At 47.2% G+C, this 24588-nt stretch overlaps 1 protein-coding gene across 2 annotated transcripts in view; it reads left to right on the top strand.

Annotated features, from left to right (window-relative positions):
- Window positions 1-24588, top strand: part of LOC146776117 (acyl-coenzyme A diphosphatase NUDT19-like) — a 177146-nt gene that overhangs the window by 127857 nt on the left and 24701 nt on the right. For both annotated transcript variants that reach the window (XM_085639443.1, XM_085639442.1), the window contains exon 3: window positions 15940-16147. In XM_085639443.1, coding sequence (XP_085495569.1) covers window positions 15940-16147 — 208 coding nt within the window. The remainder of the gene's footprint in view (window positions 1-15939; window positions 16148-24588) is intronic.

The following is a 24588-nucleotide window of genomic DNA, read 5'->3' on the forward strand; positions in this document are numbered from 1 at the left end:
TCCTTACCAATTGTGTATGTACCTAGGGTACATGGAGTCCATTTTACAGAGATAGCAGACAGCCTGAGACCCTGAATGGCAGGATCTCAGGCCAACTAAGTCGAAAAACCAGCTAGACACTAGGCAAAAAGTTGGGGGTAACCATAGTCAGATATCCACCTTCCTACATATACTACAATTGCGTCTAGCCCTAGTGAATTCCCCGAAGGGAATAGCATTGATTTGGTGCGGTGGATGTGCACTGTTAGCGTGTAAAATTGCGTTACACGCAGTGTCTTTCCTGTACAATTTGGTATGTAAGTTATTGTCTTTGATAAGAATCTCAATGTCCAGAAATGTGATGCATGTGTCACTCGACTCTTGTGTGAACTGCATGTGTGAATTGTTTGAATTAAGGTATGTGAGGAATTCCGTCAAACTCTCTGGGGTGCCCGTCCAAATCATCAGACAATCGTCAATGTAGCGCCCCCAGTATAGTATGGAATCATGAAATCTGCCTCCTCCAGGTCCCCATATCCAATCCTCTTCCTATTTACCCATGAACAGATTGGCGAAACTTGGAGAAAATTTAGATCCCATTGCAACTCCCTTCTTTTGTCTAAACCATTGGGAATTGAATAGAAATACATTGTTGTTAAGGATGATGCGCATCATGTCAACCAGCATCTCCGTGTGCTTCCATTGAGAAGCAGCTCTTCTAAACAAAATGGTTTCTATAGCTTTGATGCCCAAATCGAGTTCAATGCTGGTGTACAGGGACACCACATCCATCGTGACCAATATCATACCCTCCTCCCATCTGAGATCTGACAGAATATTAACAATATGTTTTGTGTCCCTGATGTACGATGGTACATTTTTGACTAATGGTGACAGAAATAAATCAACGTATTCCGCTAGTCTCTCCGTGGGACCCCCAATTCCTGCCACTATAGGTCTACCCGGAGGGAAGGTAAGGTGTTTATGTACCTTAGGAAGTGTGTAAATGCATGGGTAATTAGGTCTGAATACTTTTAGATATGTCATTTCCTCCAGGGTGAGCAAATTGTCGTTATACCAATCAGTAAGGTTCCTATTCACCAGTAGCGTTAAAGGACCTATTGGGTTATGATGTACTCGTTCATAACATGTTGTGTCATTAAGTTGTGTTAATATTTCTGCATTGTAGTCTTGCTTATTCATTGTAGGAAGGTGGATATCTGACTATGGTTACCCCCAACTTTTTGCCTAGTGTCTAGCTGGTTTTTCGACTTAGTTGGCCTGAGATCCTGCCATTCAAGGTCTCAGGCTGTCTGCTCTCTCTTTAAAATGGACTCCATGTACCCTAGGTACATTCCCAATTGGTAAGGATCACCTTATTGGACCCTGTACAGTGTACCCTAGGTACCCAGGGCATAGGTGTACCCTAGGCCTCCCAGGGGCTGCAGCATGTATTATGCCACCCCTGGTCTGGCCTTCCAATCAGACACAACTGGCTGATCACTCAGCTGGGGCAAGGTCGTGTAATCACCCCTTGCTTAGATATAGTATGCCTATATCTACCCTTATATATAGACACATGTGTACCTATCAGTCACTCCTATGGCAGGCCTTAACAATCCTGGAGGCAGAGTGCTTGGTAACATGTGAGATGGTGCTCTAGCATGAGCTGAGCCTGTCTGCAGCTTTCGGAACCATGTCCTTATAGCTGTTCTATGATATAGCCTACCATATACTCTTAAAGTGCCTTATAATCTTAAACGGTTATGGTAACTATGGTTTGGCTGTATCAAAACATGTCGTGTAAGGTGTCTAACACTTTGGAATAATACCCCCATACCATTTCTGGTGATGAGGATATTATTCCTCCCTTCTAGAGGGAGAGACATGTTTAAATCCTACTTTGCTGTTTTACTCTAACCAGAGCCTCAGCATCACAAAATGGATGCTGCTGCCACAGACACAAGTCTGACCTCCTGCTGCTGGGAGTGATCCCATCCAGGGAGGCCTGGACAATAGGTTTCCTGCTTGGGGAGGTGCTAGCACCTCCCCAGACAGCCTTTAGTGTATTGGGGCAGGGTGGGCTGAAAGGAATGAGACATGCCTGGGGCACACAAGGTGTTCCTTGCATAGTCCAGTTCAAACCGGCGCTGGGGCACTCCAGCCCCAGCTCTGGTGCGAAACTGGACAAAGGGAAGTGGGTGTAACCACCCCCTCCCAGGTCCCACCCATAAGGCGTGACCTAGCAGGTATCCCAGCCCCCCAGATTAGTATAAGAGTGGGAGTTGGGCCTCAAGACTTTAGATTATCCTGAACCTGCAACTTGAACAGAAACTCTGGACCTTCGACATTCGACGAAAGAAGAAGACTGAAGAATCTCCCTTGTGGCCAAGGAGTGGCTACCCTGTGCAAACAGGTACCATCAAGAGACTACCCTTTGCTTTGCCCACGTTCTGCGAGGAACCGACTGCAGAGCCCGACCAGAGCCTTGACTTCCAGACTTCTCCGACCCTGATCCACATCCACAGCAGAGCTGAGATCCGTGGAGGCGACGAGCGACGTGGGACCGGCTACCTGGGAAAAGTGGCTAGTAACTTCAAGCGCAGCTTCTGAGGCACCCTCGAAGTTGTGCACCGGGGATTGAGAAGCCCCAACCCCAAGCACCATCTGCACCGAAGATCAGCCCCCCACACTCCAGGAGTCCTGCGTGGGGCCCTTCTGCATTTTCCTGCTTGCCGCGTCTGTCCGGTTGCTTGCCCGCTGGCTAGTGGCCTTTGTGACGACGCACCCTGAAATCTTCTGCGCTGGTTTGGCTCCTCCAGACTGGCTCCCGCTTCTCTGCAAAGAAGAAGCACCCCAGACCTTCCTGGTCTGCACCAGAAGCAAGTCCTCCGTTCTTCGTGGGTTCCGCTTGCCAAGGCTTGGTGAGTCCTAGTCCAACTTCGACGCCGCCGACAGCAAGAGCCTTCGTGGGACAGCTCGCCTCCTGGTCCTGGTCGTCCTCGACGCTTCCTGGTCCTCCTGGCTGCAGCGACAAGCTTCACCTTCACCTGCAATCTTCACGACATCGCCTGGTTCCTTCCTGGTTCCACGTGGTCACTGGCTAGTGACCTTGACTCTGTCCCTTCTGCTTGCAGGTCTCCTCTCTTCTTGATCCCAGCCTTGGGATCCACCGGACACTCTTCACTGACTGCCTGTCAGCATCTTTCTTCAGGCATCCATAGGAGTCGACGACGAAAACCGACGCAACTTCACCCCTATGCACCCGCAGCCTGTGGGCTAGGTAACTTGGGTACTCCGGTGCTCATCAGGATAGTGACTATCCTAGTGTCTAGTTTTCCAGTCCTGACTTCCTAGCTACTCCGGAAGTGTCCTAAATCTATCGTTTTCTAAACTGTACTATTGCTAGTGACTTTTACGCATTATGCTTGAGTGTTTCCACTCTGCACACGAATCCCGTGGGCCTCCCACTTCCTAACTAACGCTAGTGTAGTGTAGCCCCAGCGATTCCCTAGGCCTAGGCCTATTCTATCTCCGTGACAGTGGTCCTTATACCACTTACTTAGTATATGGTTTGCGTGGCCCCTAGGGCCTAACTGTATTACTTACCTGTGTGACTTAATGTATGCTTAAATAAGACTGTGTTGTACTTACCTCTAATCTCATAAAGAGTGCTGAGGGTTTGACTAGAATAAATACACTTTATTTTATATATATATCTGTTGTGGTGTCCTTTCATTTGGTATTCAAGGGATTATATATGGTATCACAGCTGGATTCACATGCCATTCAGAGTTTAGCCTAAGACTGCTCTTGTCCATGCTACCACTAGGATAGCTGGTCTATAAGGTTGACTTTACAACCAATCACCATAAGGGTATTTGGACTGATATAAGGTGTACACTAGAACTAGTGACATCATACATCAGGCCAGCTTCTCACATTGGTGAGCAGCGGTTGGGATCTGAGCTTGCTGTTGTAATACCATTGTAATCTTAAGATACTAAATTGAAAGATCACACAGATATTGTCTAGGTACATATAACATAGATTATAATACTTAAGTCCTACTGGACTTAGTAGTTGTAGGTTGAAGGGAGTAACACACCCTGACTACAACTACCAGAGAGGTTTAGTAGATACAACTAGTGTAGGTAGGTGCACACACCACACCCTCACTAGAATCATGTCCCTGAATGGAGATCACCCTGATGCTCCCTCAGGAGAGGAGAATCCTAGACAGGTTCCCTCTAGATATGATGCATTCACTTTCCAGGAGATGAGACAACTGTGTACCTCCAGGAGATTAAAACAGGGTTCCAACCCTACCCTTAGACAGCTAGTGGAGCTTCTGGAGGCCTATGATGCTGAAAGAGCTGCCAAGTATGGTGCCATAGCTGTAGATAAGGGTCTACCCACCACAGAGGAGTCAGATGGGACTTCAGATGAAGAGGTAGACAGCCAGGGCCAAGTAGGAAGACTTAGCCAGGCTAACCTAAGCTTACATGGGAGTTTGCATGGGGTCCCCCCATACAGACCCCCAAGTAGGCTTACACAGAGAAGCAGGAGGGACAGATCCCCTTCAAGGGAATCCATCCACTCCCATGTCTCTAGCATCTCTAATGCTTCCTCTCACAGGGGAATGACTTCCCCTGAGAGAAAGGAGCATGAAGCCAGAATGAGGGAAGCTAATCTGAGGATTCAGAGGGAAGAACTTGCCCTTGCCAAGGAGAAGCTTGCTCTGGCTAGAGAGCAAAAATTGTGTGGGTCAGAACCCGCTGGTGGCAGCAACATTCCTAGAGATAGGGATAGGTCTTATGACCATAGAAACCTAAGCAAGATAGTCCCCCCATATCAGAATGGGGATGACATCCACAAGTGGATGACTGCTTTGGAGAGGGCCTGCAAAGTACAGCAGGTACCCCAGAGTCAGTGGGCAGCTATCTTGTGGCTCTCCTTTTCTGACAAAGGTAGAGACAAGCTCCTCACAGTCAGTGATGAGGATGCTAACAATTACAAAGTCCTGAAGAGTGCTCTGATAGATGGGTTTGGCTTAACCAGTGAGCAATATAGGTTGTTGTTCAGAGACACCCAGAAGACACAGACACAGGACTGGTCTGATTTTGTGGATTGTGCCACTAAGGCTTTGGAAGGTTGGTTAACTGGCAGCAAGGTGCAGGACTATACAGGATTGTACAACTTGATTATGAGGGAGCAGATCCTTAGTAATTGTCAGAACCAGCTTCTCCATCAACACCTGGTAGACTCAGATTTGACCTCTCCCCAAGAATTGGGAAAGAGGGCAGATAAATGGGTCAGGACCAGGATTAGGCCTAAAAATCAGGGTGGTGACCAAAAGAAAGATACCACCAAGCCTCAAGAGAAGGGTGGGGATAAAGCAAAAGAAAAATCTTCCTCAGGGCCCCAAAACTCCACACAGGGTGGTGGGACCCAAACTCCCTCCTCTACCACAGTTAAAAAGCCTTACTGCCATGAGTGTAAAACTCCTGGGCATTGGAAAACTGACAGCAGTTGCCCAAGGGCTAAAAACAAAACTGTTCCTCCAACTACTCCTGTCACACCACCTATTACTGTCAGTAGCAATCCCCCAGGTGGTGGGAGTGCCCCCAAAAATTTGGTTGGGTTTTCTTGGGGAACACAGGGGGACTCTGGCTTAGCCAATTCCCCTACAGCAGCTACTCTTGTCTGTGATGGTGGCATGGGGTTTGCCAACTTCACTGCCTGTCCCAACACTTTGGGTAGGTACAGACAGGAGCCCTACATCAATGGTAGAAAAGCTAAGGCCTACAGAGACACTGGAGCTAGCATCACTATGGTGGCCCATAGGCTAGTTCCCTCTGAGCAGCTTTTGCCTGGTTTCTCATACCAGGTAACTAACATTGATGGCAACCAGAACAGTCATCCCATGGCAGAGGTATGTCTCAGCTGGGGAGGTGTCACTGGCCCTAAAAGGGTGGCAGTGTCTCCAACCTTGCCTGTGGACTGCTTACTGGGGAATGACTTAGAACTCTCAGCTTGGGCTGGAGTTGAACAAGACACCCATTCCAAAATGGTAGGCCTTTCACAAAAGGGTAGTGGGGTTGTGCCAGTCACAACCCCTGTCCAAGTAGATTTCCTCCCTGAAAAGGTTGGAAGGGCAGTGGTAGCCACAGCCCAGGCAAAGACAGACTTCCCTGTAGAGATTGGCAGAGCTGTGACAGTCTCAGCTCAAACACAAACTGAGTGCCTCCCTGAAAAGGTTGGCAGGGCTGTAATGGTCTCAGTCCATACTCAGACTGACATAGGTGTAGTGAAGCCTGAAACTATGGATCACTCCACACAAACAGAGAGTAGTGGGGAGGAAGAAAAGTCTCCCTCTCCCCAGACATTAGGAAAAGGTCAGCCTCCTCAGGGATCTGACCTCACCCCTTGTGAAGGAACTGCCCCAGAGGTAGCCAGGCCTGGCCTGGCAGAGCCTCTGATGTCAGTGGCCCCTTCCAAGGTGGGACCCAGTCTGGTGCAGGTAGCCTGCCTCTCTCTACCCTGCCTCAGTCAGCCCAGGGCTGCAGAGGTCAGGGAGGCCAGTGGACCCCAAGAGGGCCCCTGTCCACAAGAACCCCCCCATCAAAAGAATGAGGATTGCCTGGCTAGTAGCCCTAGCCAGGTGATGGTTAAAAACATTCCTGAGGGATCTCCTTTACAGGTAGTTAGGGACCACTCCCAGAGGGATTCTGTTGGGCACAGGCAAACATGGGACCTTAGGGCCCCAAACTTGACCTGTCCCTCCAGTAAGCCCACAAAAGGGACCCAGCCTCCAGCTTTAGGTAGCCAGAGGCTGACCCTGAGAGCACAGTGCAACTCAGTGAAAGAAAGAAAGGCATCCATGGTGGAGGATGATTGGAGGAAGCTGAGGCCTCACTTTGAGGACACTCACTTCAGTACTCCATCTCAACACCAGCCTTTTACTTTGCAAAGACACACCAAAGGTAGTGATTCCCTATGGTGGAGACCCTATGATACCTTTAGGGTGAGGGATTGCTTAGTGGACCATGAGACAGGGGGTAACCATGCCAGTGCTGGTTCTTCCTTATATGGCCACTTAGGCAATAGAGGCTTACCTTGTCAAGGCCAGCCTTATCTCCTTTTGTTTGGGGGGGGGGGTTGTGTAGGAAGGTGGATATCTGACTATGGTTACCCCCAACTTTTTGCCTAGTGTCTAGCTGGTTTTTCGACTTAGTTGGCCTGAGATCCTGCCATTCAAGGTCTCAGGCTGTCTGCTCTCTCTTTAAAATGGACTCCATGTACCCTAGGTACATTCCCAATTGGTAAGGATCACCTTATTGGACCCTGTACAGTGTACCCTAGGTACCCAGGGCATAGGTGTACCCTAGGCCTCCCAGGGGCTGCAGCATGTATTATGCCACCCCTGGTCTGGCCTTCCAATCAGACACAACTGGCTGATCACTCAGCTGGGGCAAGGTCGTGTAATCACCCCTTGCTTAGATATAGTATGCCTATATCTACCCTTATATATAGACACATGTGTACCTATCAGTCACTCCTATGGCAGGCCTTAACAATCCTGGAGGCAGAGTGCTTGGTAACATGTGAGATGGTGCTCTAGCATGAGCTGAGCCTGTCTGCAGCTTTCGGAACCATGTCCTTATAGCTGTTCTATGATATAGCCTACCATATACTCTTAAAGTGCCTTATAATCTTAAACGGTTATGGTAACTATGGTTTGGCTGTATCAAAACATGTCGTGTAAGGTGTCTAACACTTTGGAATAATACCCCCATACCATTTCTGGTGATGAGGATATTATTCCTCCCTTCTAGAGGGAGAGACATGTTTAAATCCTACTTTGCTGTTTTACTCTAACCAGAGCCTCAGCATCACAAAATGGATGCTGCTGCCACAGACACAAGTCTGACCTCCTGCTGCTGGGAGTGATCCCAGCCAGGGAGGCCTGGACAATAGGTTTCCTGCTTGGGGAGGTGCTAGCACCTCCCCAGACAGCCTTTAGTGTATTGGGGCAGGGTGGGCTGAAAGGAATGAGACATGCCTGGGGCACACAAGGTGTTCCTTGCATAGTCCAGTTCAAACCGGCGCTGGGGCACTCCAGCCCCAGCTCTGGCGCGAAACTGGACAAAGGGAAGTGGGTGTAACCACCCCCTCCCAGGTCCCACCCATAAGGCGTGACCTAGCAGGTATCCCAGCCCCCCAGATTAGTATAAGAGTGGGAGTTGGGCCTCAAGACTTTAGATTATCCTGAACCTGCAACTTGAACAGAAACTCTGGACCTTCGACATTCGACGAAAGAAGAAGACTGAAGAATCTCCCTTGTGGCCAAGGAGTGGCTACCCTGTGCAAACAGGCACCATCAAGAGACTACCCTTTGCTTTGCCCACGTTCTGCGAGGAACCGCAAATCAACTCGGTCACCTCAGCCTGTTTTTTCCATCTCAGGCGGATCCGTAAGATCAGCAGGTTTCTTACCAAAGATGCTTTGACCCAAGTCGTTATTGCACTTATCACCTCAAGGCTTGACTATGCCAATACGCTGTATGCGGGCATCCCAGCCGGTCTCCTTCATCGACTTCAGCTGGTCCAGAATCAAGCTGCCCGCCTGATTTTCCACCAGCCCAAATATCAGCATGTTACTCCCCTCCTCTTTAGTCTGCATTGGCTCCCCATCTCTAAGCGCTGCATCTACAAACTGGCATGTTCCACCTTCAAGGCCCTCTCGAATGCAGCCCCTGCGTTCATCTCCTCGTGCCTGACTCGCTATACTCCCTCTAGGGCCCTTCGCTCAGCTTCTCTCAATCTCCTTGAGGTCCCCAAATTTAAAAGGAAGAAGCACGGTGGCTTGAGTTTCTCAGTCCAGGCTTCCTCTACCTGGAACTCTTTGCCACTCTCACTCCGCCTCTGTCCTCAGTATGATTCCTTTCGCAGACTTTTAAAAACTCTGCTTTTTCGTTCTGCATATGATTAACCCTCTCTCCTGAATCACGCTACTGGTCATTTGAGCGCCAAGAAACCTATGGTGATAGTGCGCGTAACAAATTTCTTTTAACATAACATAACATAACAGAGCCCGACCAGAGCCTTGACTTCCAGACTTCTCCGACCCTGATCCACATCCACAGCAGAGCTGAGATCCGTGGAGGCGACGAGCGACGTGGGACCGGCTACCTGGGAAAAGTGGCTAGTAACTTCAAGCGCAGCTTCTGAGGCACCCTCGAAGTTGTGCACCGGGGATTGAGAAGCCCCAACCCCAAGCACCATCTGCACCGAAGATCAGCCCCCCACACTCCACGAGTCCTGCGTGGGGCCCTTCTGCATTTTCCTGCTTGCCGCGTCTGTCCGGTTGCTTGCCCGCTGGCTAGTGGCCTTTGTGACGACGCACCCTGAAATCTTCTGCGCTGGTTTGGCTCCTCCAGACTGGCTCCCGCTTCTCTGCAAAGAAGAAGCACCCCAGACCTTCCTGGTCTGCACCAGAAGCAAGTCCTCCGTTCTTCGTGGGTTCCGCTTGCCAAGGCTTGGTGAGTCCTAGTCCAACTTCGACGCCGCCGACAGCAAGAGCCTTCGTGGGACAGCTCGCCTCCTGGTCCTGGTCGTCCTCGACGCTTCCTGGTCCTCCTGGCTGCAGCGACAAGCTTCACCTTCACCTGCAATCTTCACGACATCGCCTGGTTCCTTCCTGGTTACACGTGGTCACTGGCTAGTGACCTTGACTCTGTCCCTTCTGCTTGCAGGTCTCCTCTCTTCTTGATCCCAGCCTTGGGATCCACCGGACACTCTTCACTGACTGCCTGTCAGCATCTTTCTTCAGGCATCCATAGGAGTCGACGACGAAAACCGACGCAACTTCACCCCTATGCACCCGCAGCCTGTGGGCTAGGTAACTTGGGTACTCCGGTGCTCATCAGGATAGTGACTATCCTAGTGTCTAGTTTTCCAGTCCCGACTTCCTAGCTACTCCGGAAGTGTCCTAAATCTATCGTTTTCTAAACTGTACTATTGCTAGTGACTTTTACGCATTATGCGTGAGTGTTTCCACTCTGCACACGAATCCCGTGGGCCTCCCACTTCCTAACTAACGCTAGTGTAGTGTAGCCCCAGCGATTCCCTAGGCCTAGGCCTATTCTATCTCCGTGACAGTGGTCCTTATACCACTTACTTAGTATATGGTTTGCGTGGCCCCTAGGGCCTAACTGTATTACTTACCTGTGTGACTTAATGTATGCTTAAATAAGACTGTGTTGTACTTACCTCTAATCTCATAAAGAGTGCTGAGGGTTTGACTAGAATAAATACACTTTATTTTATATATATATCTGTTGTGGTGTCCTTTCATTTGGTATTCAAGGGATTATATATGGTATCACAGCTGGCTTCACATGCCATTCAGAGTTTAGCCTAAGACTGCTCTTGTCCATGCTACCACTAGGATAGCTGGTCTATAAGGTTGACTTTACAACCAATCACCATAAGGGTATTTGGACTGATATAAGGTGTACACTAGAACTAGTGACATCATACATCAGGCCAACTTCTCACATTCATCACCACCACGTTGCCTCCTTTGTCCGCTTCTCTGATTATTAGATTTCTGTTGGTTGCAAGTTCTTTCAGGGCCACCCGTTCCCCTTTAGACAAATTGTCTGCGTACCTCAATTTATTTTGGTTCTTTTTGTCTTCAAACTTATTGAGGCCAGCCAGTACTAGTTTGTGAAATGTGTCGATTGAATTATCAACTGTCAGTGTGGGTGTCCACTTGGATTTGGATCGGAGCCCACTAGTCAGTGAGTAATCTGTTTGGATATCTAGCTCCTGTAAAAGTAGTTCCATGCGTTGGGGGGTTTCCTCCGTGTCTGCTAGAGATAATAGTAATTGTGTGTTTAATGCGTCTTGAATACTGAAATTTACATTCAGAGAGTCAGTAGGTATATGCACAATAGCTTTATTAGGTACAGGGTTCAGTTCAATTTTTTTTTTAATTTCAGGTTTCTGGTAAATTTATACAGGTCTACCTTAGTATTACACACATCTCCCTCTTTAGTAGGGTTGAAACTCAAACCTTTTTTTAACAGATTTACCATATCTTGATTTAATGGTGTAGAAGAAAGGTTCATAACCCCAATGTCATCTATAGATCCTGCTTTTACTTCTTGTTCTGTCCTGACCTCAATTTGGTACGGTAGTCCTCTTTGTCTCCCTGCCCTTTGACCTCTGCGGGTTTTTCGTTTATGGGATCGCGGATTGGTGGAAGTCTGTTCCCCTTCCTGATTCTCAGTACCTCTCGAAAAAAGAAGAAGAGGAAGATGTTCCTACATTCTCTAACTCGCTGTCACTATTGTTTGGTGCGTTCAATGATGAGGTGCTAGAAGAAATTGAAATAGTCTCCTGTCTCTGATTTTTCTCTGGTTCCTTTCCTGTCTGGAAAAGGAAATCGTACGTTCTCGCATATGTGTACACTCGCCCCTCTCTATAATCTATCTCATCTCGTTTTAACTTTCTTGCTTTTCTTTCTTTAATTTCATTTTGATGTTTCATTAGAATGTCATTAAGTATCACGTAATTCTTTTCTGTCGCTTCTTTGAGGTCTAAGGCTTTTATCTCCTGTTCTAGAACTTCAATATCCTTCTGGAGTTTAAGCAATTTCCTGTCTGTATTATCTATGAGAATTCTCATTAGTGTTTGGGATTTGTCAGTTAAAGTATCCTCCCATTTCTTTAAAAGGTCCTCCTCCAGGTCGTCGTATGTTGGAAAGATTTGGGATCTTAGACCCCTAGGGACCCTATTGAGGCGTAAGTACTGTTTTAACGTGGCGCCATCCCACCATTTAGAATTCTCAGCTTTTTTCAGTCTTTCTAATTTCATGAATTTGTCACGTAATCCCTCGTTGCGTGTGGGTATATATTAGGCCCAGCACTTGCTGCCACTGATTGTCCTTTAGCAAGGTTGTCGAAGAGTTCTTCTGCAATCTTATCTCTATCGCTAGTGATGATGAGTAAAACGTGGATGCTGCCCAAACCTGATCTCAATCTGATGCTTAACAAACAGGGGGGTGTTATTTGTTCTGTCAGGTTATTTCTGAGCGCTCTCTTTATTTACGTTCTCGTGGGAGCTTAAATATATCTGAAACGGTGCCACAGGAGAGGGAGAGATACCCCTAAACCCTCTGGTGGTGGGCCACAGCCCACTATACAGACAGAACACAAACTGTGCACACGTTAAATTCAGTGTATAATGCGTAATAGCATATTGTTTCAAAACAAATCCATATAACAAAACAACTGAAGAAAGCGAGGGACCACAAGACAAAGAGGTAAATTCAGTCTTTCTGTTTATGGAGAGTTCAGATATTCCAGCCAGCCAACACGTGTTTCGTCAAGGGGCACAAGAACCCCAGACTTCTTCAGGGCTGGTAAGAAAACATACATAGGGTACGTATCACAGAAAAGTACAATTGTGTTACACTTCAATCAGGTACACCCTTAAGTGTCCACAATACACGGTGGGGAAGGTCACCAATTAAAACATAATTGAACCCAAATAGAACTCCAAGTGTATTGGGTTGTATTAAAAACCCAGTCTGAAAATTGCAGTAAAGCTATAGGGAAGTTTGAAGAATCTTGACAAAAAAGGAGAAAAGTGTACATCGTCAGGCATGCTTAAGGTTTCAAAACTATACAGTACGATTAAGCTGCGATGTGAGAATCGGACTACAAATATCAAGAAGTGTCGTTGTGATTTAAGCCTGTGTAGACCAGTCATATGTTAAGAAAATTGAGAAGAAGCACCCTATATCAATGTGCCTCTATGATAACTCACAAGGTGAAAGGGTTACAAGCCACTTGAAAGCCCCACATGGAAGAGTAAACGTGCGAGTGGTTTATCAAACCCCTACCTTCTCTAAGTATGGCGAATGTATCAGACCTGTAAGTACATGAGGAAACCAGAAGGGCATAAAACCACACATCTCACTAGGTATCCGATACCATTACTTAAAGACTGTATACCAATGTAACAAGAGTATATATCCTACAGCCAGGCTTCACTCAAACCTGGTGATAATTCCGACCCAGTAGGTCTTATCATTCATACGGACCGGGAGTATTCAATGATGCAAGTGTAGGAAACAAATAATCCGAAACAATACGGCCGTCCAAATAAAGCCGATTTGAATCTCCTCGACTCTGTAAAAAATATATGTACCCGATCAGTAATGAACTCGCTAACTTAGAAGTGAATCAAGACAAGTAAAACGTATAAACTAAAAGCTAAACCTTACCTAAGATGAGTACATCCCAAAAGTCACAGCCTGATTATCTCCGCGTGTGGTTATGTGTGTGCACCGTGCGCATACCCGGAAGTGCTTATTATAGCGGGAGCCAGTATAAACACTAGAATGTGTAAACTGGGATTCATTGTCAGTGCGCATGCGTGAAGTATAGTGCAACGCATCCCGATGTTTGTCAAGAAGTATCAACTCAAAATTCAATTGTTAATAAAGATATGTCAATTGCGAAACGGTATAATACAAAACAGGAGTATGCAAGGAGAGATATTACATCATATAGTACAAAAGAAAAGCGGAACAGATAAGGTGACGTGATTAGAGTCATTAGAAAGCGGAACAGATAAGGTAACGTCATTGCAGTATAATTGCACTATATATAACACGTGAGCATAGTCATCAAGTATGTACGAACACCTACGGGATATTACTGAAGGTCTACAACGTAGAGTACACAGTGAAGCAGACATAGGAACAACACAAATACAAAAGTATAAGATACATAATTCCTTTCGACTTGCTGGAAGTTAAATGTATATACATATAAACATGTTGAGCAAGACTGTCGATTTCGCCCATTCTGAGAATAACCATAAATTGGTGATTCGGGTAGCTCTAAGTCCTTTTAAAGTAGGTATATAGGTACAGAAAGAACACATTATATTTGCATGCATTGAGAAGTATAAAACTCAAGTTGAAACATTTCACCCCGTTCAACAATGGTGAAAGACATGCAGTATCGGAGCCATAAATACAGCCAATGCGTAAATGTAGGTGTTTAATCCCCTAAGAAATAGTGCATCTCGTTGTCACTATTAAAACCTAGGTCATGGGTACGCAAGCGCATGATCCAAAAAGCTTCAAGCTTCCTCAAATTAAGCTCCTTATTGCCCCCTCTGGGGTTCTGTTTGCAAATATCTATACCATAAAATTTGAACCTCTTACTTGCGTCTTGTGTAGGACACTCCCAGATTTGTATTGCCATGGGGTATCTCGAATCTTTTTGTTTTAGAGCTCTAACATGTTCCCCAATTCTTTCTTTTAAGTTCCTTATGCGCATGCGCACTGACATGAATCCCAGTTTACACGTTCTAGTGTTTATACTGGCTTCCGCTATAATAAGCACTTCCGGGTATGTGCACGGTGCACACACATAACCACACGCGGAGATAATCAGGCTGTGACTTTTGGATGTACTCATCTTAGGTAAGGTTTAGCTTTTAGTTTATACGTTTTACTTGTCTTGATTCACTTCTTAGTTAGCGAGTTCATTACTGATCGGGTACATATATTTTTTACAGAGTCGAGGAGATTCAAATCGGCTTTATTTGGACGGCCGTATTGTGTCGGATTATTTGTTTCCTACACTTGCATCATTGAATACTCCCGGTCCGCATGAATGATAAGACCTACTGGGTCGGAATTATCACCAGGTTTGAGGTAAGCCTGGCTGTAGGATATATACTCTTGTTACATTGGTATACAGTCTTTAAGTAATGGTATCGGATACCTAGTGAGATGTGTGGTTTTATGCCCTTCTGGTTTCCTCATGTACTTACAGGTCTGATACATTCGCCATACTTAGAGAAGGTAGGGGTTTGATAAACCGCTCGCACGTTTACTCTTCCATGTGGGGCTTTCAAGTGGCTTGTAACCCTTTCACCTTGTGAGTTATCATAGAGGCACATTGATATAGGGTGCTTCTTCTCAATTTTCTTAACATATGACTGGTCTACACAGGCTTAAATCACAACAACACTTCTTGATATTTGTAGTCCGATTCTCACATCGCAGCTTAATCGTACTGTATAGTTTTGAAACCTTACGCATGCCTGACGATGGACACTTTTCTCCTTTTTTGTCAAGATTTTTCAAACTTCCCTATAGCTTTACTGCAATTTTCAGACTGGGTTTTTAATACAACCCAATACACTTGGAGTTCTATTTGGGTTCAATTATGTTTTAATTGGTGACCTTCCCCACCGTGTATTGTGGACACTTAAGGGTGTACCTGTTTGAAGTTTAACACAATTGTACTTTTCTGTTATACGTACCCTATGTATGTTTTCTCACCAGCCCTGAAGAAGTCTGGGGTTCTTGTGCCCCTTGACGAAACACGTGTTGGCTGGCCGGAATATCTGAACTCTCCATAAACAGAAAGACTGAATTTACCTCTTTGTCTTGTGGTCCCTCGCTTTCTTCAGTTGTTTTGTTATATGGATTTGTTTTGAAACAATATGCTATTACGCATTATACACTGAATTTAACGTGTGCACAGTTTGAGTTCTGTCAGCATGTTTACAGTAGTTAGGCGGTGCTGTAGAGGGTTCCCCCCCCCCAAAAAAGGAGGAGGAACTAACAGACATATTAACCTGTCAACACACAAGAAATTTAACAGACAAGCGAACTAACCAATGCAAGCACAAAAGGTGGAGTTTCACTAGATATACTAATTACTGAATGTCTCGGAGAGACAGCGCATGTGCTGCCTAGGCTCGACCTAAAAAATATTGGCAGTTTTGCACATTTGGCAAACATACTGTACTACTGTATGCAATATTGTTGTCGTTTTCATTATAGCATGTCATTGTAACTTAAATAAATAAGATTGAATTGGAAAATTATATTTTTTAACATCCGTATTCTTCTTTCCAGTGGTCAACACCTACTGAAATAATTGAAAATCTCCAGTCTCAGAAGATATGGGTTGCATCGCCTCAGGTTTATGAATTAAGCAGAATGGCCCGTCTCCCTTCACTGCTTGAACTGCATCAGTTTAGTGTTGGTCGTGCTTTGGAAGGATGTGAACGTTGGATGCCTTTGGTTATAGTTACTTCAGATCGGTACATACAGATCTTACCAGGTGCAGTAACATTCTACATATAAGAACAATAATTTTCTGTTCATATTGACCCCTATATTTAAGTACTGCAGAAAAGTAACATTTTTCCTTCTAAGTTGCCAAAACTTTTAAAAATCTGGATGTGGCGCTGGGGATTCCAGTGTTGATGCCTACAATAAGAGAGCCTTTGACATGAGGATTGCAAATCTGAATTTAACTTCCATTAGTACTAATGAAAGTTGATCTTAATGTACTAGCAGCTACAAATATTCAACCAAGCATTGGCAAAGCCAAAAGGTCTGGTGTTCAGTGGTAGCCAGTTATAGACTTTTGCTCTGGCTTTAACAATGCTTGCTTTATCATTGTTTTTGTAATTGTAAGACTTTATTGTTGGGGAGCTGCCTCGCCTTTGGCAATGTAACAAATAAAAGGTCTGTAAACAAAAATATTTATTTGATCTCAGAAAGCACACATTGCTAGAGTAGTTCCTGAAGGGAATTACTTTGTTTCAGGATGGTCTCCTTGTGAAAGAGCAGAGTCCTGCACTCATGCGGAAGTTAGTCAGTGACTGAAGAACGCTGACCCACTTCTCCATCCTGTATGCTGCAGTGTTTTGAAGAAAAATATGATTGTTTCAAGAACAGACTAGTGGAAGAGGACTGTCTGAAAGCCCCTATAAGTATCTTCTACATATCATTTCAGTAAAATCAATAGGTGTTGGCTAACACCAGAATTGAAAAGGACAAAACTGTTCCAGCAGGCAATGCCAAAGGTCCCCAGCACTACCAAGATGTGGTTAAAAAGATAATTTGGGAGGCGAGGGTCGAAGATGGGACCTACTACCCTAAACAGAAAACAGAGAGTAATTATCATGCCTGCATTTGATCAAGATGTGCACCCAGGAAAATCCATGCTTGAGCGAAAGACTGTATAGGAACTCCATGCAGGCGCAGTGCCATTACGAGAGCCCCAGTGAACATTCACAATTAAAGTCCATGAACTATATGCTTCGGTTTATTTATCACCTCATAATCGAAATATTCTCTAAGTACTAAATTGGTGCTCGCTTTTCAAACCTTAGGGTACAATGGTCCACATGAAATGTATCCAGCCTTGTAGCCTGCCCTGTAGATGGTTTTTCAGGGAGCTAGAACCTACCATTCGTCACTCTGGCAAAGTACCTAGAGATAATTTCAAAGTGCAATATAAACTCCACCTGAGCAAAATAAGCAACACAGTTCTAGTATTTCTTCATTTATATGGTTACAAAAATATTTACTTAGAGCCAGTGTGCTGTGTAGGAATGAAGATGGCTTTTCACAGAGCACATTACCCAAAATGTCTGCTTTTGAAACAAAGGTGACTGAAATGTTCATTTTAGAAATATAAAAAGTAGATGAGGATGTGTGCAAGTTAGCAGCATAAAAACATTCCTAAACCAGTTTACATCTCTTAAACTTACACTGTCGACACTATCACCTGATTGCAGTAGTGCTCATGCCCTTCTGGTGAAGGAAGTGACCCGATAAGGGTCACCCTGGTCACTCACGACCACCTCTCAGCCTTCCATACAAATGAAGAGTCGGTCAGACAGTAGAGAATACAAACCAATATATGTTTATTCAGATACTCTCAAGCGGAGCACAGTCTGCCCAGTTTCTTAGGAATGCTGCAGAGGGATTGACATCAGCAAGCATAACGATACGTTATGTACATGTCAAAACCAATAGAAGCACGCCCACCATGGAATTTTCCAGAAAGATGCAGCTGGAAAGTAAATTACAAAGGAGTAAGTTTCAATTCTGAGGCCGGGCACACCTTATCTACTTGTCAAGGTCACTCTGCCTGTGCCCGCCACTAGACAAGTGGGAGAAGGCTTACATTTAAATGAAAGGTATGCGCTAATAAGAACAGTATATTCATTAGTGTAGCAAAACTCAGCTCCGAAGAAACATAACTTAGAGAAGACCGTTTCTCTGAAGTGGCAAAGAATTAGTTTAGCTCATAATACAAAATGGCGTCTGTACACAAAATGGCGCCGCAAATGCTAACTTACGTAAAACAATGCAAAAGCATGATTTTTATTCCAACACTGGTCAGAACTAATTTTCATAATTCCATACATTGAATTCTGCAAATTTAATCTCTATACAGTGTTTTTGGCTATACAGCGTATGCTCTGTCTCGAAGAGGTGTGTATTGTTCTATCTGTGGGCTTTCCATTCGCTTGCTCCATGATCGCTCTCAAATCCTTTGTCCCCATTTGTCCAAGGCGTAAATGCCTTTCCTGTGTTTGGTCCTTCACCCAGAGCGTGGACCAAGTACTTGTAAACATCCACTGACCCAATTTTCGGAACTACATTTTTTTTGTCTTGGAGCCCTCCATACAGTGCTCATGTGTTCAGTTCACGTGCTCCGGTCTCCGTCTCTCTTTTTTTTTAATGAGTTTTATATAGCACAAACACCACTGAATGTATTAATAAAGTGCTTTACGTCAGCACCAGTTACTTTACACAAGGACATGTTTGTTTTTGGAGGAGCAGGGAGATTACATGATTTGCCCAAGATCACAGGATGTTGTGCCAATGCTGAAACTCAAACCTGGTTTCCCAGCTCATTATCGGCAGCTCTGGCCATAACGCCACGTCCTCTCCTCCTCTGCTGGACCTCCAACTGCAATAGCTCTTTGCACTTTTTAAAAAACTTATAGAAACTATTACTTTGAGTGCTTAACTCATCCTTGAACACTTAACTCATCCTAGCCAAAACAAGGCAACATGTCCTTCAGACCTCCGCTGCCGTTCATGCTAACTTGAGACACTACTAATCATTAGCTCCTTTCACCACTACAACACAACGCCACAGTCCAGTTGTTAATGGTCCTACCACAGATATCCGGGACACAGAGGCCTGATACTCAGACAATATCATTGTCACAGTCTCCTGACTCACAGAAATTACATGCAAGTCTGTATACTATCTAGACAACCGCAGACTCAGAGAGAGGGAGTTTACTACCAGTTAGTTTGTCCCCATCACAACATGTTATGTTCTTCTGCATGTATTACATTTCAATCAAGATGGCATGCTACTGGGCTTCCTCTGAAGGATTACATACAATGCGTTCAATGCACAAAACACATTCAATATCACCAACGAGCAGTTGTGGTTAAATGCAGATTCACTAATCTAAGTAATTTGCGGAATGATTGGTTCCCCAATCCTTCCATAACTTAGCCCAACACCCTCTAATTACACCTAGGTGGGATTTACATATTCCTGCATCTGAGGGGCCAGCTACCTGATCCCTGCAAAAGCCATACACATTGAAATACCAGTCCTATACCCATCAGAACCACATTGGGGTCCCTTTACCAGTCAGTTCTCAAGGAGCGTTTTGTGCTATGACCTGCGTCCAATAGCATGCTTATGTTCTCGTTTCCTTGTTTATAACCGATTGTCTACTACATTGTTATGAAGAACTTGGTAGCTATCCATTCGGTTTGGGACTGGCCTGCAGGTGGCCCAGGAAGTCCCTATTACATGAAGGGTGGCAAAATACACAACGGCGCATTTGTAGGGTTAGGTGAAGGGTGGGCTAGGGATGGTTTAAGTTTTTGTTTACTAGTTTATTTACTCTGCTTGGCTCCTTCTCTCTTATCCTCACTTCATCTATCTCCTTCTCCCTCCCCACTGGATCTCTCACCTACCTCCTCTCACACCTCTCCTTCCTCTACCTCCCACGGCCTCCATGGCTATCTGGATGTCTTTTCGTTGAACCACACAACATGGATTACACCAACCCACTGCAGCATAATACACATACTTCTAAATGACAGGGTCACACCTAAAAGATGCCAATTGCCCTCAGGTACATAACACACCTCAAATACTCAACCCAATCTTCACTCTCACAAAAAACACAGTCTATCTCATGAAGAACCCACTTCTGTTCGCAATGACTACTCATTTAAATATACTTTTCTTAAACACAAAAGGGCTTAACCAATCTGTTAAACGTAGAGTGATGGCAGATTATTGTAATAAACTCAAAGGTGACATTATCCTTCTATAGGAGACCTGCCTACAGTCTATACATGGTTTTAAATTCTATAGCTTTTGGGTCACAGATGTTAGAACTGAGTTATCCCGCTGATATCGAGAAAGGCAGACATCTCAGTGTTATCCCACATTAATGACAAGGAGGGCAGATGGCTCATCTCTAAAGTAAAGGACATATATTCGCACCAAATGATAATGCAGTAACATTCTGGAAAGACATAGACAACCAACTCGCTGAACTCCTGGATAACTTTGGTGTGATTCTGGGTGGAGACCTTAAGCTCCCAATGCATGGGAATCTTGACAGGATCTTGGCACATAAATTTATAAGTAACTACTCGCACAAACAGATAAAACTTTGTTGCAATTACAATAATCCAGTAGACATATGGCAACTTCACAACCCCACAGGATCCAACTATACCTTCTACTCAGCCCCAAACCACTCTTTCTGGAGGATAGACCATGTTCTAGTGAGCAAATCCCTTCTACAACTTGCACACACCCCACAAAATAAACCGCTAGGGGTCTCCGATCATGCATGTGTATCTGCTCAGTTGTCTGTCAACGACCCAACACCCCCATCTAGACAATGGCGTTTAAATAAACTACTAGATGACCCTAATTCTAACATAGAAATTGCACATGCCATTGAAAACTCTCTGAAAGAAAACACCCCCAGTGACACATCCCCCACCATAAGATGGGATGCCCTCAGGGGCACCCTGAGAGGCACAGTGATCAACCTCATTTCCAACAAAAATCCAGAAATATCCAATGCAGGGAGGAGCCTAGCGCGCAACCAAGATGGCCGCGTTGGTGCGAGGCTCCCGAGGACCTCCGCAACCTCCTACGACTATCCTGAATTTATCCTGTCTCGGATGAGGGGAATGTGTTGGTGAGCCTGAGCTGAGGTGGCACCCGTTTCCCGTTGTCAAATCGGACCTCGGACGCCGGAGTGAGCACCGATTGAAGTCTGCGGCCTTCTCCTCGCCAGACCCCGGATTTGCGCTGAGGGGTGACCCAGTGACAAAGTGAACAACAGCGGCGGGCCGGGCCTGGCGAGTCGCGTACCCCGCACTTTCGCTTTCGCTTTTGCACCCCCTTGCCGTCTCTGCAGGGTTGGGTCGCGTGGCTCTTTGTGTTGGTGTGGTCTCGCTGGGAGACTCGGCCTGCCCGCCGGCTGTGACCCACCCCGCCGATCTGGGGTGGCCCCCCCCGGAGCTTGTGGCCCTGATTGCCTGCCCTTCACGACGTGGCTGGTGCGACCAGGGGACTGGTGGCCATGGCCACGAAACAAGATGGAGACCGGGCAAAGACCAAGTCGACCCGGCGTGGCACCACCCATCAGGCCAACAGTATGGACCGCTATACCCTCCAGAAGGGATCTCCCGGCGGACCGCACAAGTCCCCTGAGGGCCCTCCTGATGCCCCGGACCTGCCCACGGATCTGACTCTGCGGGATGTCATGGGCGCCATTGCCGAGATGAAGGCCTCGGTGGGCCAGCGGTTTGACACACTGGCACAGAAGATCGACTCGGTCCTCGTGGATGTTGGCCTGGTGAGGGCCGATCTTTCCAAGACCAACGACCGAGTTGATTCTTTGGCCCACACCGCATCGGGCCTTACTATTGAGGTGGCGGCACTACAAACAGAGGTGCGCCGGCTTAGTCAGGCGAGCGCGCTTATGGATCGGCGCCTGGAGGACTCCGAGAGTCGGGCCCGGAGGAACAACATCCGCATCATCGGGGTGCCCGAGGGACGGGAGGAAGCGGCGGCGGACCTATTTGTGGAGGACCTGATCGCTACCCATCTCCAGCCACGGGGGCTGAGTAAATTCTTTGCGGTGGAGCGGGCCCACAGGGTTCCCGGGGGAAGGTCGAAGGTCGGAGCCCCTCCGCGACCTCTCATTGCCCGGATTTTCAACTTTCGGGACAGAGACGCTATCCTGCAAGCATCCAGACTGCATGGGCCGGTTAAGCTTGACAATATGGAGGTGAACTTTTACCCTGATTTCACCCCAGCGGTCCAGAAGCAGAGACTGAGCTTCCTAGGCGTCAAGCGCCGTCTTCGGGACCTGAACCTTAAATACGCTATGCTCTTCCCAGCCAAGCTGCGAGTGGAGGTAGAGGGTCGCACGCACTTTTTTGATCGTCCCGAAGCGGCCGGAGACTGGCTGGACACTCTGTCTGGGGATCGTGATCGAGGGGGCGGGGGGGGGGCGGCGGGGGGAGACGGCACACTGGATCGGGACTGAGGGGGTAATATTGGGCTTCACTCTGGACAAAAATTATGCCACTCTCGATTAAGCGTCTGTCTGTATAATTTCCCCTCCTATGGATGTTGTGTGGGGTCTACTGGGGGTTCTCCTTCCTCCTCTAGGGGGTTTAGCTAGTTTTCACTATATATATGGGGCGACAGGCACACTGCACGTTGGGGGGGCTGTTCGGGCTCATGCAGGGGTGCAGGGAGGGGGGAGTTTTGTTGGGGCGGGTGGGCAGGGATGGGGGGGTGTTGTTCGTTTTTACCACAAGGCAAAGGTATCATTGTGTTAGCTCTATAGTGCTCTCGGGGGGACAAATGGTGGCTTCTGTTTATGATGGGGGGTAGGGAACTAACTCTGTTGTCCTGGAACGTGAATGGACTGGGGGACAGGATTAAACGTGGTGTGGTCCTGCAGTTCTTGAAGCGAATCTCGCCCGATGTAGTTTTTCTGCAGGAGACACACCTCATTGGCAACTCCTTCTGCGCCATGAATCGGCGTGGCTATCGCCTAGTGGCCCATTCGGGCATCACGTCTGGCTCAAGGGGTGTGGGCATCATGGTTAAGAACTCGCTCCCATTGGAGATTGATGAGGTGCTCCATGACGACAGGGGACGTTACACGGTCTTGGTGGGAAGGATGGAGGGCAAAGTGGTCGTTTTTGTGTCAGTATACGTCCCGCCGGGGCTGCAGTCGACTACCTTTGCGGACCTGGGGCGCCTCCTCCTTGGCCTTCCGGGGGGGATTCTGGTGGTGGGGGGGGATTTCAATGCGGTGGTTTCTGGGACTGTGGATCGTCACCCCCCTAGGGATCTCCCCCGGGCCCAAGCGTGGCTATCTGGCCTATTGGACACTTTGGGATTGGTGGATTGCTGGCGTTTAAAACATCCCACGCAGCTACAGTATACCTTCCATTCGGGGGCCCATGGTAGTCTCTCACGACTGGATTATGTCCTGGTCCCGGCGGCCTATGTTGGGAGGGTGGGGGAGGTGCGCCATTTGGCACGGGGTATCTCGGACCATTCCCCGCTCCTGTTACACCTGGATCTTTTTCCGAGGGGTGAGGGTAGGGTGGTCCCGATCAATCCCTGGTACCTGCGCGACCCCACCATTCGCGCTGAATTGATTAAATCCCTCCAGCGCTATTTTGACGAGAATGTGGGGTCCGTGCCTTCGGCTGTCTCACTGTGGGAGGCATTCAAGACAGTACTACGAGGAGAGGCCCTGTCCCTTATTTCCCACACCCGGAGGCGCGAGCGGGAGGAGGTGACCCGGGTGGAAGCTGAGATAGCCGAGTTGGAGGGTAGTCTAGAATGTGGGGTGACGGATGCCGCATTACATGTTCTCCAACTCAAGCAAGCGGCCTATACGGCCCTCGTCACGGAGGCGGCCAGGGGCCTCAGTAGAGAGCAACAGGGGAGACTGTATGATGTGGGTGATAAGGCTGGTAAATTGATTGCGTGGCTGGACAAAAAGGAGAGAGCGAGTCGTGTAGTCCCGCTGATTGAGAAAACGGACGGTGTGTGTGTTACTGAGCCGGAAGAAATTGTCTCCTGCTTCGTGGATTATTTCCGTGGGGTGTATTCCCCGGTGTCTTCCCGCTCTGAAGAGGATTCCCGTGCCCTGCTTAGGGATATCGCGCTGCCTTCCCTTTCGGAGGAGGACAGAGTGTCGTTGGACGCCGCTCCAACCTCCGACGAAATCGCCCTCGCCATACGTTCGGTCGCTTCCGGCAAGGCCATGGGTCCTAATGGTCTGCCCATCGAGTTGTACAAGTTGCGACCGGATACGCTGGCACCACATCTCCGATCGATGTTCCTGGAGGCTCACTCGGTGGGCTCCCTCCCGCTTGACCAGCGTCTGGCTACAATCGTTGTTATCCACAAGGAGGGGAGACCTCGGGACCGGGTTACATCCTATCGGCCCATTTCGCTACTGAACGCGGAGCTCAAAATTCTCGCCAAGGTCCTGGCCAATCAGCTGGTCGGCGTGGTGGGCGACCTGGTTCACCAGGATCAGTCCGGCTTTATTCCCCATCGCAACACGGCCCTTAACTTGCGGCGTTTGCATGGGGTGCTCGCACGTGTTCAGTACATACGGGAGCCGGCCATTTTGGCGTCCTTGGACGCCACCATGG

The sequence above is a fragment of the Triturus cristatus genome, chromosome 12 (genome assembly GCF_964204655.1).
Source record: "Triturus cristatus chromosome 12, aTriCri1.1, whole genome shotgun sequence".
NCBI classification, from domain to species: domain Eukaryota; kingdom Metazoa; phylum Chordata; class Amphibia; order Caudata; family Salamandridae; genus Triturus; species Triturus cristatus.